Here is a 17,695-nt window from a genome sequence, read left to right on the forward strand (position 1 = left end):
CAGTAATAACCTTTCCACTCCTGTATGCTGATTCTTGCTACTTGAATCCAAGTGAAAAGGTCAGTGTTCTAGTCTATGACAATTTGGCTTCAGAATAGAATTGGAGCAGTGGCCTTGATATCAGTGCAAAGTCAAAACAGCAGCCTTTGTCATTTCCAAAATATTTGCTGCATTAAAGAGACGTGCAAAAGGGTGGGGGCTGTTGGGGGTTGGGGAGATTAGTGGAACTGCGCCATTTCCTGGTTTTAATAAATTAATCCTTGACACAAAATGGTATTGGTGCTCTCCAGGATAACCCATTCTGTAGTCGAAAGCAGCATTGCACTTCAATCTATGACACCCCAAAGTACAAGAAAAGAAAAAAATTGTAATTATTGGTTTTGATCTTTGATCTGGTGTTCTGTGAGAACATGGAGAATGCATACAAACTCCAAATGGTGGTTTATGCCGAAACTACATTTTTACCTTGGGATTTAATTCATTTGGAAAACTAAAAGGTACACTCATTAATTTGGGTAGAACTTGCCAAAACATGAGTGTAAGCAATACTTAATGTGACATGAATGTCTAACTTGCAATCTAAACTGAGCTTCCATGAATACTGAATACAAATTACACAAACATTTGTGAGGGAGACACACTGTTCAGAATGACTGTGCCCTGAAGCCAGGTCACACATTCATCTTCCACCTTGTGGATCTCTGCTTTCAACTGCATCTTAGTGAGATTATGGTTTTACACATGAGGTTTAGGAAAGTCACAATCCCACTAACCTCCAGTAGAAAGCCGTACGCTGGAAGATGAATGCATGACCCAGTTTCAGGAAGTTGGCAGTGAGAACAGTGTCTGGGGATAGGGCTACTTTCAGTACATCTGGGCAATTCATATTCTGGACACAATGTTCTGCATTTTAAGCAATAAAGTACATATGTAATGTGCTGGAAATAACAGACCCATATTCCAAACCTCCCTGCAGTGCACCTGGATCACACTTTTCTACCTTGAAATAAACTTTGAATAGTAGAACAGTTCAGTTATTTTTCAATGTAAAATAGTGGGTTGGAAACTTTGTTGTTTCTAGTGAGATATTAAGAGGACTCTGTGGTTATCATGTTGGGAGTTTCTTATGAGGATACAATATATGGAGTCCTGTAGCTCAGTGGTTAGAGCACTCGCTTTGCAAGTGAGAGACCTGAGTTCAATTCCAGGCAGGGCGAAACCTTGGGCAAGTTTCCTTACTCCACACGCCTAATAATAATCCCTCCAAAAAACCAAAAACAATAATTAAATTGGTCATTTTCAATCTACGACTGTTTGTGGGACATTGCTGTGCGCAATTGGCTGCCACATTCGCCCACAAATATACAGTCAATTCACTTTACAGTGTGTTCTGTGAAGCGCTTTGGGACGTCCTCCCGACGTGAAAAGCGCTATATCAAATGCAAGGATTATTATTATTATTATTATTATATAAATTTGGGCCTGATTGAGTTTATCCAAGTTTGAAAGTATCAGGTTTCCCCAATGCAGTTTGGAAATTGGAAAAGGTGTTGAAACTGCATTTCAAAGAAAACAATAGTATTGCAGGAGAAACATTTACATTTATTATTGCAAATTTTATTCCTCCTCCTTCCCAGAGGTGCGAGTTAAATTAGACCTCGGATATCTTGCTAAACAGCCAATCTTCATGTTAACCTGGAGCATGGGGTCCAAATTACAAAATCCCCGGTAGGTTATGTCTATTTACAGCAGTGCATAGCTAACCTTTAACACAGCTACAATTTACTCTTCAACCCTGCAAATATAGGGGAATCGTGTTATAAATAGTGCTGCTCCACTTATAAAGCAAGTAGATAATGGACATTATTAGTATTTTGTGACATCAAAATCTCATTAGCGCAAGAATAGCACTAGTAATATGGTAATAATCCTTGTGTTGGGCATCACGACAATAGAAGCTTTTGGCACAGTGCAACAATACACAACCTAAACTATGTTGTATGTCTTGAGAATATTCCGAGGAAGTTAAGCTGTGCATCAACAACCATAATAACAAAATTACATTTGTATCGCTCCTTTCAAGTCGGGAGGACGTCCCAAGGTGCTGGACAGACAGAGTTACGGACCCGAATTGGGGGTCGGGGTGGGAGGGTGGAGGGCAGGGGGGAAGCACGGAGGTTGAAAGCACAATCAAAGAGGAGGGTCTTGAAGGTGGCGAGGGAGGGGGCAAGATGGAGGGACTGTGGATGGAGTTCCAGAGGGTGTGTGCAGAGTGGCGGAAGGACCGCCCACCAATAGTGGGGTGAGCAAGACGGGAGGCGTGAAGCAGGCCGGAGTGAGAGGTACGATCTGAACCAATCAAGAACAGCGCCGTGGCGGTTGAGGTGAGAGGATAGAGTGGTCGACGGTGTCGAAAGCAGCAGAGATGTCAAGGAGGCAGAGGGACCCCTGGTCGCAGATGGACAGAATGTCATTTGTCACTTTGACACTTTGTTTCTGTGCTGTGGGCGGCACGGAAGCCCGATTGGAGGGGTTCAAGAAGGGAGTGGCGAGAGAAGAAGGAGCGAATCTGAGAAGCAACAACTCGTTCCAGGACCTTGGAGAGGAAGGGGAGGTTGGAGATGAGGCGGTAGTTAGGGAGTAGAGAAGGGTCCAGTGAATCAAGTGAATAGCATGAGCAGTGTAGGACATCAAGTAAGAGTTCTCAGCTGACTTTCTGCATGAGAGCATCATGACATTGCTGGTTAGTAACCAGATGTGCTACAGGTTTCTCCTGTATTTGCACAGTCTGTAATGTTGCAATGGTCCTGCCTCTTGGTTGCAACAGTTCAATAGATTAATTTCTCATTCATTTCTGTTGAACTGTAACTCTTCAAAAAGAGTTTATGCTGCAAGTGCATAGTGAAGTCAACATTAGCCTCATTTAATATGTCACCATTTTTTTTCTGTTAATACATGGAAAAATTGATTGAGCTACAAAGTTCCATTAAATTTTCCATTAGTTTCTGGTTTTAAAACTGCAATTAATACATAAATATAACTAACTTAAAATAAGGAATGGGGAACTACCAGAAATCCAAAATTTCTGTGGCCTTAACCTTTAAAATCATTGTCTTATATAAGATTGTGTAGATTTTTGGAATACTCTTAAATTCAGTTTTAATTTGAAGCTGATTTTCCACAATTAATTTTGTAGAATATAGAAAACTGACTTCCAAATTAAGACTGAATTTAACACTATTTTGCATAATCTTAAATTTTAAGACAATATTTCAGACCTACAGAAACGTTCCTATCTCAGTGCAATTGAAATTGGAAGCTTAGTGGAGTGCAGATTCAAACCAATTTCATACTACTCTGGGTCATGCATAAACACTGTAGTGTGTTGTACCACCATGCTGCTATTAACTAAATTACACCAGGAGTACACATGAGAGAGGGCAACATATGACAACTATGATAGGGAAAAGGATGTGGTGGGCATAACGGGGGGAGGGAAATTCATTCATTAGAACAAGGCTGATTCGCAGTCTATTCCAAGGTTAAACTATTTGTATCCAAATCTGTCAGGCATGAAATTAGGCCCTGAGGTGGATCTGGTTTACACTAATGGTCTCAATTCAGGTGGATTATGGTGCATTTGAGTTTAGGTTGTGATCAGTTTCAGAATTAGTCTGGCATTCATGCATCAGCATAAATAGAGCGTTAAACAGGATACTTCCTGCTTTGACATAGTAAGAGTTTTCAGCACATAGCCTACTTAATTTATCAGTAAAGTATATTGCATTACAATATTAATCATTGCAATTTATATAGTCAGAAAGACTTCTCAAACCACTTCACAGGATTTACTATAAAGTGTAGTGACTGTATTTTGTAGGTTAATATAACAACCGCTTTGTCCAGCTGTGGGAATTGGACCCGAGAGAACTCCTTTCTCTTTTCAAATACAGTGGAAGCTGCTTAAGCCGGTCACATTTGTCCGGCTTAACTGAACTTCTCCTATCTCTTCCCACCCAGAGAGGAGCGACGGCAGCACCTCCTCCCTCCCATTACTGTTCCCATTGAACAGTAAGGGGGCCAATTAGCAGTGGCTCCGAGGTGATTGACAGCTTGGAGAGGCTTGTGATTGATGGGCTTTCCACACATTCACAAGCGGTTCCATATGTCAATCAACTGCTATTTGTCTACTCCCTTGTTTCTTCACCGTTCTTCCACCTCCTCACTCATTGACAGCCCAGAGCCACTTGTGAATGGCTGGAGTCCACTGTCAAATCAATCTCAATTAGATTCCTCCCATCTCCATCCCAGGACCGCTCCTGACTGAATGGAGCGGCTCAAGACATAGAGTGAGTTGTTGCATCGGAGACCAGCGAGGGTTTTGTCTGGATTAACAAACTTTTGTCTGAATTAACTGGTATATTGGTGAAAATACAGATGAATCGGGGCTGGGCGTTTTGTCCAATTTATCCGGCTTCCTTTTCCTTACTCCACATGCCTCTGTTTACCTAGCAGTAAATAGGAACCCAATTGTTAGTCGATTGGCGGATCGCTTTTCTGGGGGTAATAAATCCCTTAAAAAAATAATAATTTGGACACTCAATCCACGACTGTTTGTGGGACACTGCTGTGCACAATTGGCTTCCGCCTTTCGACCACGAAACATACAGTCAATTCACTTTACAGTATATTTTGTGAAGCGCTTTGAGACGTCTCAAAGACGTGATAAGGCGCTATATCAAAAGCAAGGATTATTATTAGTAGTAGTGCTGTTGCCTCAAGTTAGGTCTCTGGTCTTCTTTCTGAAAAGTTCCATTAAGATGGGATGAATGTCCTTTGCTTCCTTAAAAGCATTATGCTGGTGGCAGCTATGACTTCAATGACAACACAATATACTATGTACATCTTTAGTACTGCCTACAAAGATAGAGAACAACACATTCTGTTGCTGGTTGACTGAGTGTTCAGCCCACCCATACAAACTAGTAACATGATTTCTCACCCGATTCCACCCACCTCCCCCCCTTGCCTGGACTTTCCCCAACTTGTAGACAAGCCGAGTGAACTGTGCAATATACACTTGATGGATTCCCCAGCTGCAAGAACTAATACCAAACTATTTCTGTTGTAAGCTCTTCTGTTATGTAAAGAGAACTTCCATTGCATTCTAAGGTATAATCTAATCAGATACAAATTTAGTATGATGACAGAATTGCGCAAGGCCATTCATTTAGTTTGTTGTTCATCATGTCGTTCCTCATTGGACAGAAAGAGTAACTATATTGCACTTCATAGTACCTCGATTCATCTAAAAGCATTTCCTAGATAGGTAGACATGGTTGCTGTTTGCACCAAAATAGACTTAAAAATTAGGTATTGTAGGTGTACCATTATAAGATGGAGGTGAAAGCAATAAAAAAAGGTTTTGATGATGTGCACAAATAACTTGAGCTGCACTTCATCACTTTTGGTTGTCCCCTTAACTTTTCAATTGCATTCTATGTTTGTGCCATGAAAATTACTCCTGCGTGTTCCATGAATAACCTCTGCTATGTTCAAGAAATCATTAATGCCGTCGCAATTCATCTTAACATACACATTTCTTTGTTTTCCACGTGGTTTGGTGACATCTGCTACAGTCCGCAAAGAAAGTCTGTCATTCAATCTTTTAAAAGCTACCCACAGGGTTCCTGCTAACGCTGAGCTCTTTGTCACCACATCATCAAGGCAGACTGTGCAGAATGTCAGTTGTTTAAGTATTCTTAGAGCAGTTGTGGGTTGTGGAGAAGCATCTGGATGCCAGACCATCGAGGTGGAATGGAGCCAAGAACTGCATTGTGTTTCCTCTTTAAGACACAGTTGTACTGAAACAACTGGTTTCTCTTTTGGTTATTGCTGCAATGGCTGCAGTGTTGTGAATTCCAGAACCCAGTCATAAATTTTAATAATGTGATCATTATTTTATTACTAGAGATATTTGAACAAGTTGTCTTTGACCTGATGCAAAGCAATAAATGTATATTGTGACAAGTCATTTGTCATAATTTGAGGGCTATCAATGTTCAATGTGTGAATTATGATTATCTAATTAAGATGTTTGCACTGATGTGACCACATTGGAATGCTTGCTTGGCACACTGCAGTTTCTATGAGCAATCATATTATACTTATTAAAATGAGTGGGAACTATTTGTAATGTTGATGAATTGAAGAGGTACTTGCACCTGTTAAAATGAAATTTCACTTATTTGTTATAGAGAAAAGAAATCGGATGTGCTTTTTGTTGAAAAAGTGAATGTACACTGCCTTTATGTTGAAAATTGTTAAATCTATTTCTAATTATAAACCGTTGACATCCTGGTAAACTTTCTGTCTGACATCAAGTCCTGCACGAGAGCCAAATGCCTCCAGTTCAATGTTGGCAAGACAAAGGCCTTCCTGCTTGGCTCCCGGCAGCGCCTCCTCATCTCACCTGCTGACACTATCACCATTCATTCATGACACTGCACTCTTCACCTCACCAATCTGAAACCTCGGTGTCCTTTTTGACCGCCAGCTATCCTTCAAACACACATTCGTGCCATGACCCATTCAACCTTTCCCCACCTCCGCAACATTGCCCGCCTCCACCACTGCCTCTCACCACAGGCCCCTGAGACACTGATCCACACTTTCATTACATCCCGGCTTGACTACACCAACTGCCTGTTCACTAGACTTTTCAACTCTTCCCTCTACAAGCTGCAAATTATTAAAAACTATGCAGCTCATGTCCTCTCCCGCATCAGGCTCCGCGAACCAATACCCCCCCGTTCTTGCCCATTCTTGCCTGGCTCTCCATCCTTCAGAGAATCGAGTATAAAACCCTCGTTCTCACCTTCAAAGCCCTGCACCATCTTACTCCGCCCTACCTCTCCGATCACCTAACCCCATATCAGCCTGTCTGCTCCCTCCACTCGGCGGACACTGGGCTTCTTCAGATGCCCTGCACTTTCCGCCCCACCATTGGTGGTCAGGCATTCAGCATCTCTGCCCTACACTCTGGAACTCTACCCTGCAATCACTCAGTCTCACCCCCTCTCTTGCCTTCTTCAAGTCCCGTCTTAAGACCTTCCGCTACGATTGTGCCTTCGGCCACCCTCCAACCCTCACCCACCTGCCCTCCACCCCTCCCTACCCCAAATCCCAGCTGACTGTCCAACTGCCTGGGACATCTTTCCGACATGAAGGGTGCTACACAAATGTAATTTGTTGTTGTAAACAGATTGCAAGCTATATTTCATGAGGCAGTGACTCATAGTGGGATATACTGTAGTTCCATGGGTATTGCCACAATTGGCTATTCTTTATTTGTGAGCCTGTATTTCAGAAAGCTTATTTGTCTTGAGTATCCAAACCAGATCAGGATTTTTACCTGAGGTGCACTTCCCTGCAAAGCTGCTCAGTGGCTAATTTTTCCATCTCCTCCCAACTCTGATAGCTACCTTCAGCTATCAAAATGATTAGTTAAGCCAGATTTGCCTATCTGTCAGGTATGCCTATTAAATCAAAACAGCCTCAGGAAATATAAATTCAACATATGAGAAATACATGAGGAATATTATGTGACATGTTCAACCCTAATGCAATTTTCATTGGAATGACGGGAGACCTGGATGGTTATTCTGTGTGCTGTATTCTCCCTTATCTTGAAATGTGCCAATTATCAATTGTTATCACAATCCATAGCTCCATCTCAAAGCAGATGAGCCTTAAACAATGGCAACTCATGCCACTTTTCGGCAAGCTTGACACTGTTTGTCTAGCTAGGACCACACTATGTGATTAGGCTTGCAGAGTTAACAGTAGAGTGGAAACGATCTGAAACCCTCAAAGGCTGGTTGGCCAACCAAGTTATACGAGCAAAGCTGGCTGGTGTGTGACCAACACTGTAGACCAATCTAGTTCAAGAACCAAACTACCGAGTCGGTCACAGAGGACTGACTCAATTCCAATATTGAATTGCCAGGCAAATCACCTGCGTACCAGCTCAGACACAAAGAGACTCCACTTACCTTCCTTTATAAACCATCCCCGCCCCACCCCACTTATGGTCATTAGACATCTGACACGCTCAGGTTTGAGGTCAGTAGCAGGAAGGGCTACAGGAGTAGCAAGAATCAGGACTCCTAGCAAACTTCTTGGTAATTACCACAGCTCAGCACTGACACCAAAACGTCTTATAACTTAATTTCATCAACGTCTCAAACTTTCCTATGGATGGCAAATCTAGAAAACATGATTTAATGTGGCCCTTTTCTGACCTTGAATACCATCGTAGAATTTTAGTTTTGTGTTTGATGATCTTCTTTGTGTCTAATCTTTTACATTTCTTTGGCGAACAGTCCCTTAAAGTAGACCTTGACATTAAATTAACACTAAACACTAAATACATAAATAATTTAAATGAGGAAAAAATGTACCTCTGTTTATATTTTAGTTTTGATGTGTGAATGGACTGATTTATAAAAGTTGTTTATAATTATAATTGCACAAAAAAATGCTCGCACAGTATACTATAGAAAATCCTGTTTAAATAACATCCTGTTCTACATTGAGACATGTTCTTATGAATGAGAACAGTTTAAGTGGGCCCTATAACGTATCCAGCCCTCATTCTTGCTAGATTGTCCATGACTTAATTTTCCTTCCCTTCATGGTGACATTCTATCCAGATCTTAATTCACTGGATTCATCTCTTAGTTAATTTTCAACCACATTCAACTGCCTCGATTATAATTACGCACATTCCAAAACAGTAACCGAACAATAACGTCCTGATGATTGCTATCCCAAACCAGCTACACTACGCAACATTATAGGTCTTTCATTCTTTCACCTGAAATATATTTTACATCCTTCTATGAACAACTGAAAGAATTACATTTCTTAATACCCATTTTTTCTACAACAACAAAATTATATTTATAAAGCGCCTTTCACGTCCGGAGGAAAAATTAGATGCATACAGTATTTTATATTGACTGCGGCCTGGTTGAGTACTAGAGTATTATTTAATGTTTCAAAACAAAATCTCAGTATTGAATATGCTGAATCTGACCCTAGTACTGCTACCTCAATGAGTACATATCTTAGATCAGCGTGATCTAACAAGCGGCCCGCGAGACGTGGATGATTTTATCCGGCCCGCAAACCATTTTGGACTTCACCATTTTCCCTCCCACCTGCGCCTCTCTGGTCGTGCTCCATGAGGCAACGAGGAAAGGAGCAGAGCGGGAAGGACATCCCGTCTTGGGGATATCATCCGCAGATATGGGGAACACTTTCACATGTATGAGGACGACACCCAACTCTATTTTTCCACCTCACTGACCTCCTCTCTCCTCACAACAGTAGCCGTTGCCTTCGTTCCTCTGGATCTGGCCTCCTCCTTGTCCCCCGAGTCCTCTGCTCCACCCTCGGTGCCCGTGCCTTCATCCACTACGCCCTGAGGCTCTGGAACTCCCTTCCTCACTCCCTTCGCTTCTTCCAATTTTCCGGTCTCTGCTGAAAACCTTTTTTTTGGTCACCTTCCTCCCCCTCCCCCTAGCTCAGCCCTAGGATCCATTACTGCGAAGCGCTCTGAGATAGGTCCGGCATGGAGGGCACTATATAAATCCAAGTTGTTGTTGTTGTTGTATCTATCCCCGCCCCTACCCGTCACGTTCCACGCTGCCTCGTGCAATCTGGTGAGACGCAGCAGCAGGAGTATTTTGCAATTCTAAAACTACAGAACTATGAGTCTCAGTAGGAAACACAAGGTAGATATGGAAATAGAGGATTCCTGTGTGTATGTGGTAAGTGGTAAGTGGATTGCTTGTTTTTGAAAGTAATGGAAAACCTCAGTGCCTTTTTTATGGGCAAGATACTGTGTTGAAGGAGTTAAGAGATAATTTTGCAATAATGGATTTATCTGTTTTGGTATTGTTGAGCGTTCTCTGTAGGGGTCTCCATATGCTGAGTTAATATTTTGTATTTTGACTTTAATACATTAAAAAATGATGCATATATATATATACATTTGAGATGATCATTATTAAGTAATACAGTCACATAATTTAAAACATAGGATTTCTGATTGATTCTTTTATGTTTCTGGAAAGGAAAAACAAAAATATTGTTTGTGCGGCTCGGGGACGTTTCTCAAATGTGGAATCCAGCCCTCGCCACTCAAAACAGTTGTACCACCCTGTCTTTGATTATTTGTAATGATATTAAAGGTAAAGCTGACAGCAACAACCTAAATTTCTATGATGCTTTTCACATAAATTAACCTTTCGAAACACATTACACGTGTTTCACGTGGAAAGAATTAACAGTAATCCAAGTACATTTCACTGGCGACTTTTTCATGTAAGCACATTGCTACCAATGTTTAGATTGTTCACGCTTGTGCATTCTAATTAAGCTTCAACGTAATTGATCGCAGTAAAACACAACACTGTAGAAGGTCATTGTAAGTTCAGTAAAACAGTTTATTGCTGTTTAGTATTACAGTATATTACTAGCTATGGAAATGAAAATAAACTTACAATAGGAAAAGGATTGTGCTTACAATTGATGAAAAGCTCATCATAATACAAAGTCTGGAAATTGTGAGCCAGCAAGAAAACTTGCTTCAGACTTCAGTATCAGTCCCCGACCTATCTACAACATTAAGAAAGCAAAAAAAAACTGTGAAAATTTAATGAAGAATTGGACAGTGATGTGGGGCCATCCTATATGATGGTAATATCAGATCCGGGTTCCTTCAAATGGATAATGTCATTCATTAATTGTTTCTGTAATTTAGTGCTACAGGAGTTCCATCTTATTTGTAATAATGGAGAAGGCACATAATGGAAATTTATAGTTAGAATGACTACGATGCTTCAAAAAACACAATGGCACCAGATCAATGGTATTGCGAGGGGAGAAACAATGAGAATATTTGTTGGTTATCAAATCAACTAAATAATAGTAGTAATAATAATAATCCTTGCATTTGATATAGCGCTTTATCACGTCTTCTAAACGTCTCAAAGCGCTTCACAGAATAGACTGTAAAGTGAATTGACTATATATTTGTGGAGAAACAAGGCAGCCAATTGCACACAGCAGTGTCCCACAAACAGTCGTGGATTGAGTGACCAATTTATTATTGGTTTTTTTTGAGGGATTATTATCAGACATGTGGAGCAAGGAAACTTACCCAAGGTTTCACCCTGCCAGGAATCTAAAGAGAACCTAAAGAGAACCTGGATGTTTTCTGAAGAAAATATGACTTTACATATGTTTAATGAAAATTAAACTAATATATTTTGGAAATGTCTGTCAACCCGTACTATGGTAACCACGAGGCAAATGTACCTATATTGCCTATAAAACCAGTACCTGACCATGCTTGCATGTTCGAATGCTGCTGGTACACACAAACTTCAGCTTATTGTCGTTGGTAACGTAGAGCTTCAAAAAGCATAAATATGCACCTGATGTCTGTTCATTATTATAATCAGGAAATGAGTAGAGAGCATTAGGGACATTTTCCATATCCAGTTCACAGTGAAGGTACTCCTCAACCTATGAGGAATAGGTTTTTTTGGATCAGCCGGTTGTCCAACACATGCGGAAACCTTCATCACCATGCTTAAGAGTATCCAAACCAAACTGAGAAATAGTACACATTTAAACATTTACACATTTCCTACACATGGAAATCCCAGAGATAGATTGATGGAATGGAATGCACACTCTCCCCCTGGAGGGACGCATCCTGGTTACCTAATTCCAGAAAGTATTAGGCGCAAGAGCCAAGGCTTGGGGATCCCAGAGTGTACATTGGGTTACTGCTGGAGTCTACCAGCTAAAATCACATAGCTTACCATTGATATGATGAGGATTAGCATGCCAGAAAAAGAAATGCTGGAGAACAAAATTTCCCATAAGAAACCAGTGCAAGCATTACAAAAGAAAAGCCTGCATATGAAGCAATTGGGAGCAGTGACTTCTTACCTTCAACTATCAACATGTCAACATCAAATAAATGTTGGAAGTTATTATGGTGTTGGGAACAGTGTTCCTGTCTATCCACATATTAGTCAATTCTTGATTATACTTCTGTCCTGTACAGGTATTTGTTGTTCAGTGCACCTTGTTTTGTGAATTATAGAATACTGCATGTTTCGCAATGTTTCTGGTTGAGTAAAAGATGGTGACAGTACATTAGACTACATTAATTCTTGCTCTATCCCTCCACCTTGCCCCTTCGTTCCCCATCTTCAGATCGCACCTGAAGATCTTCCTCTTTGACTGTGCCTATGGTCACTTCCTCCTCCCCTCCAACTCCTTGTTGTGCTCCACCATTATCAAGCGCTTTGGGACGCTACCCTGCGTATGGGGCGCTATATAAATACAAGTTATTGTTATATTTTACATGAGAATCAGAAATCGGTGTGGGATGGCCATTACCCGCACTGTTTTAATATTTACACCAGGTCCAGTTAGTGTGAATGTTGAACTCTCTGCTGTATTCTTGACACTTTACAGAATAAAATTAGTAAAAATGTAATGAATGTTGATATAGTAAATGAAGGAGCGTTACTTTCCTTGAGTTCCATCTAAAAGCTGCCAGTCCTCAGTAGGCAGTAGGATCCACAATGGCAATGCATTGTATAGTAATGTGGTCGTCAAGCAGCTGGAGAAGTGGATGACAGAAATGTGCTAAATGTAAGGATGATAATAATCTCTGCATTGGTGCTTTTCGCATTGGGAGGACATCTCAGTGTGCTTCAGGATTTATTGTAAAGTGTAGTGATTATGTATTGTTTTGTAGGCAAACATAAATGTTCTTTTTGCACACAGAAAACAATTTACATTGATATAGTGCCCATCGTGTGGGGTAGTGTCCTGGAGCACTGAAACAGCCATTAATTAAATGACCAATTTTATCTGGGGGATTGTTGGCCAGAATATGGGGAGAAACTCTTTTTGAATCCTATGTTATCTTATGTATAGGGTGCTATCTAAATATATGTTGTTGTTAAGTACTTTGAACAGAAGGTATTGACCTTGACTTTCGTTTCCAGTCAAGCATTCTCAATTCAATTCCACTTCTCATTTGTATCAAGCCCACAGCACAAAATTGTTCATATTTGGATATTGTCAAGTAAAACTTCTTAAATGTTTTTTTCCTTACCAACTGGTTTCCCTAGGACAGGTATTGAAGTATCTCACTGTATTGAAGGAAGAGAGAAGCAGACCTGCTACTATGTAAATGCTGTTGCCACTTTGAAGTGATGCTTGAAGTGTTCAAGATCTGCTATCCTGACAAAGACTTTTTCTCCTATTTTGTCACTGTTTAATTGAGAATAACATTCCTTTGAGGTGTTTATTATATATATTTAAGTGCAAGTTGTTTTGAGGATTGTAGATTACATATATAAATAAACATGTTGGATCTGTTGATAAAATAATAGTAACAGTTTCTTACTGGAGGTACTGCAAAACATCAATGGTGCAGTCAGGGGTTGAATTAACTACACTAAATATGTGAGAATTCTGCATTCATTATAGAAATCCTATTATCTTTTCAGTTCACTATCTAAAGTTACTTTGTTTTTCATAACATCTGCATTACTTAAAGCATTTAATGTATTCATGTCCTATGTGTCAGCTTTGCTCATTTAGGAGCACTCTTGTCTAAACATCAGGACGTTGTGGGTTCAAGCTTCACATTGGGACTTGGGCACATAATGTAGGTTGATACTTCAGTGCAGTGTTGGCAGATGTGCTGTCCCTCACAAGAGATTTTACACCAGGGTTCCATTTGCCTAATCTTCAGGTGCTTTAAAGATCCCGTGTCACTATTTGAAAAGACAAATGGGTTTCTCCCAGTGTCCTGGCCAACAATCCTCCACCTAAAGTTGATCATTCATCTAATAGTTGTTGTGTTTTCCTGTGTGCAAAATGGCTGCCATAGTCACTACACTTGCCAATAATTACCTGAGAAGGGTTTTGAGTCATTTCAGTGTGATAAGGCACTATTTCTAAATACATGTTATTTCTAAATATGATTATTTGTCAGTTTTTTAAGGTCAGAAAACATCAATTTGTGTGCACTAACTAATTATTCAAGTTGAAATGAATGTTTTAATATGTGTAAAGTAGTGGAGTTCATATGTATTGTTGATCAAAGATGAGTCACATTTTTGCGACTTCTAAGGTATGTGATTAGAATGATAAACCAATGTTTGAATGGTTTGATAGTAGCTGAATAGTGTGTAAATACAAGCTGTTTATTTGCCAGAACCAGTCTGATTTATCATTGCTATGGAAACCACATAATAAATGTTTACAACCATCTGTGTGGTTTGAAGGTTTTTGCAGCATAGCTGAGTTGTTTTTGTTTACTGTGGTTAAAATGCTCAGAACAACTTATCAAATGTCAGCGTCATCTCCCAACTGAACTTAATTAATCACAAAGATGACAGCCTGTCAGTCAGCCAGACTAAGACATAATTGATTGATGTTATCATATAAAATGGTCAAAAGAGGTGTGTGCTGATGACAATATGTATTCATTGTACTGTTTTTATAAATCATACTGTCAGTCCTAACCAATGCCTACAATGTTTTCAACACAAGAGAATCTCTGTATTATGGTTGCATTTTTCTTTTTTTTAAAAAGGCCATTACAGTGTCTCCAACATCTAAATGAGATAGATAGCAGTCTAATCTACTTGAATATATAATGCAATCATTAATTTAAAAATATTTTATGATATAATGTAACTAAGTACTTGCAATTCACCCCAATAATCCTGGACGCAGGAACCTGATTCTTATTTACCAAAAAATGTCCAAGATTGGACCAGATTCTCCTATACTTAGTGAACTTCAGCATGTTCCCGATTCCACCCTAAAATGCTGCCAGACTTAGTTTATATTAGTTTATATTAATTAGTTCATAATTGACATCCACCTGAAATTGTGTTGAAATTGATCAAGCTATAAAAGAAGAATATCTATCTTACCACTTAAATTAATTCTTAGTCAAATTACTGTCTAATTCCCCCTCAAATTTGTTGACACACTCAGCCTTTATTGCCTCCTTGCATAGTCTATTCCATATACAGTCACCACTGTGTATAAAATAATTAAACCTGAACTCTGCTCACTTTTCCTCTTCAAAGTGTGTGTGTCCTCTTGTCCCAGATGTTTTAACCATGGATACAAAATACATGCAATTCTATTGCTACCAAAGAAGTACAAGCATTACATTTAGAAAGTAAGTAGAACACACGTAACATACCAGTTAATCAAAGACTAATGCATGTAAATTCCAAAAGCTTTGTGCCTTTTTTTTTAAACTGCAATTTATTGTAATAAAGGAAGTGTTGTAAAGCATGCAACTGTAGTACAAGGGGTTTAAAAGCAGTTTGATCTTCACTCTTTTTGAAATAAACTGCCTTTAATTCAGAAAATTAAAAAAAACTCTTTACGTATGACCCTTAGCCTAATTATTTGAAAATACCTCCCAATCACAAAGACCATTTCCATAAATAGTTCACAGGTGGCCTTGTGGGGTTGTTGTAAGTGTTATGAAAATGGGTTCCTAATTTGGTTCGCATGCATCTGTCCTGTACATAAACATAAACACCAGTGGATCACTTAATGATTCAGGAAATTGTACACAAAAGGTTAAATAAAAGCTATTTGTGACCCCTTTATAGTTTGCAGCATTTGGAGATCCCCGTTTAATGGTTAAATGCTTGGAAGAGAAAAATGGTTTCTGCTACCTACATTTTTGCATGAAGTACTGTATATTATTTCATGGGCATTTACCTGAGGGATAATAAAATAAAGCTGATTTGAATTATTGATTTATTAGTAGATATTCAAAAATTTCAGTTGGATTATTTCTATAGGTTTGCAACAATCTGTACAACATAAACTAGATAAGGGATGCTGGGGAAGCTAAACTACAGTTACGGTAGGGAGTGGGTTATGTTGGGGAGAGATTAGGGCAGCTTGTTGTATGTGTTTCGTGGAATAGCTTTTGGTGGAGCAGGCTTGATGGGCTAAATGGCAGTCTCTTGTTCCTTATATTCTAGGTTTGTATTTTATTGTTGCAAATAAAACTTGATTCACCTCAATAGTTAGCTGTGAAAGATAACATTGGAAAGAGCTTTGATCAGATACAATGGTCTTTAATATTTAGAACTTATAGTTAATATTTGCACCTGTTCCAACAATAGTCATCTATAGTATACCTTGCAAATGGTAGGTTATGATTACACTGGGGCAGTGAATAATGGGCTGTTGATTTAATTTCTCATAAATAGTGCATCATTTTTATAATTCATCTGGAGAATGCACCATGCTGAATTTCATACAATGTGTGTCACTACCTCCCCCATACAGAAAATATTTATTGTGCAGAATTCCTGCATGAGCATTTTGTTGTTGTTTAGAGGATTATATTAGAATATTTTGTGATAACTTACATTTTCTAACCCTATACAATGATACTAATGGGTTTTTTTTCAATGTTTTCTAGAAGAAGAAGAGAATTCCTCAGTTCCTATAGCATCATCATCTATTGAAGTTGAAAAGATGAGCCAACATAACAGTGGCAGTTTGATGGGTACGATTATTCATTATGTTTTGTATACATTAAAAAAGGGGATAATTCTGATACTTGTTCCCAGGTGTGTTCTAGTTGGATATTTCAAATTAATTTCAAAATGTTTACATTTCAAAACTCCATTTCATCAGTGGAATGGGCATGGTGAAGTCAGCCAAGTTGCTCCCCATGGGGTGTGTCTGTTTCTTGTCACTTATGTTGGTGGATTAATCTGTATCCTTCCTGATCCCCATACAGTATTTCAACATAATTTACCACTTACTGGTACTGAACTTTTTAATTAATTTGGAGTGCAGGGATTGTTGGCCTTTAGAACTGGGAAGGATACTAAATCCCATTTTACTACAACAGCAGATTGAAGACTGACTCAACACAAGAATATTCTGAATTTATCGCATATTTAAACAATTTTAATACCTATCTTTCTTTTTTTTTTAAATTGCGTTACCCAAATTATTTGTTTTCCTCTTCACGTGATCTGTTCCATATGATGTCTGTTGTTGAATAGAAAATACAAAGCTGTGGTTTGATCCATTCCCTTCGCGATAGAGGAGTCCTTTGATAAGATAACCTTGACAAAATCGAAGGCATTTTTTCAATGGCTTAAATGTTTCAAACACTTTACTTTCATGAATTTAAAAAGGTTTTATTACTAACCTATGGGTTGGAGATGTAACAGTGTAAACATTTTGGTTCAGGTATTTTTCATAATTAAGCTGTGCATATCCTGTTTACCAAAGTTAGTGGACAGTAAAAGTTTTATTAGGGGTCTAGTGTTTTTAAGCAGTTGTTCTATTTGGTTGTAACTCAACTGGAAATCAGTTTATTTTGCTTTTTACAAAAAATCATAGTGCAGTTAAGTCTCTGTTGAGTAAGACTTCATTTTAAAGCAACCCTCCTCTTTTCATTATTTTCCACAAGACCCCTGTGGTAAGACAGGGGACCAGTCTGGTTTTTGTCCAGTTTTATGTACTTGTGTGGCAGCAACAAAGCCCATAAGTATTGATTAATGTATGTGGTGGTCACTTGAGA

The 17,695-nt window shown here is 39.1% G+C and overlaps 1 protein-coding gene across 1 annotated transcript in view; it reads left to right on the forward strand.

Moving 5' to 3' along the window:
* Window positions 1–17,695, forward strand: part of skap2 (src kinase associated phosphoprotein 2) — a 144,908-nt gene that overhangs the window by 94,893 nt on the left and 32,320 nt on the right. The window contains exon 10 of the mRNA XM_007900498.2: window positions 16,577–16,663. Coding sequence (XP_007898689.1) covers window positions 16,577–16,663 — 87 coding nt within the window. The remainder of the gene's footprint in view (window positions 1–16,576; window positions 16,664–17,695) is intronic.

This window comes from Callorhinchus milii, unplaced genomic scaffold (genome assembly GCF_018977255.1).
Source record: "Callorhinchus milii isolate IMCB2004 unplaced genomic scaffold, IMCB_Cmil_1.0 Scaffold2, whole genome shotgun sequence".
NCBI classification, from domain to species: Eukaryota; Metazoa; Chordata; class Chondrichthyes; order Chimaeriformes; family Callorhinchidae; genus Callorhinchus; species Callorhinchus milii.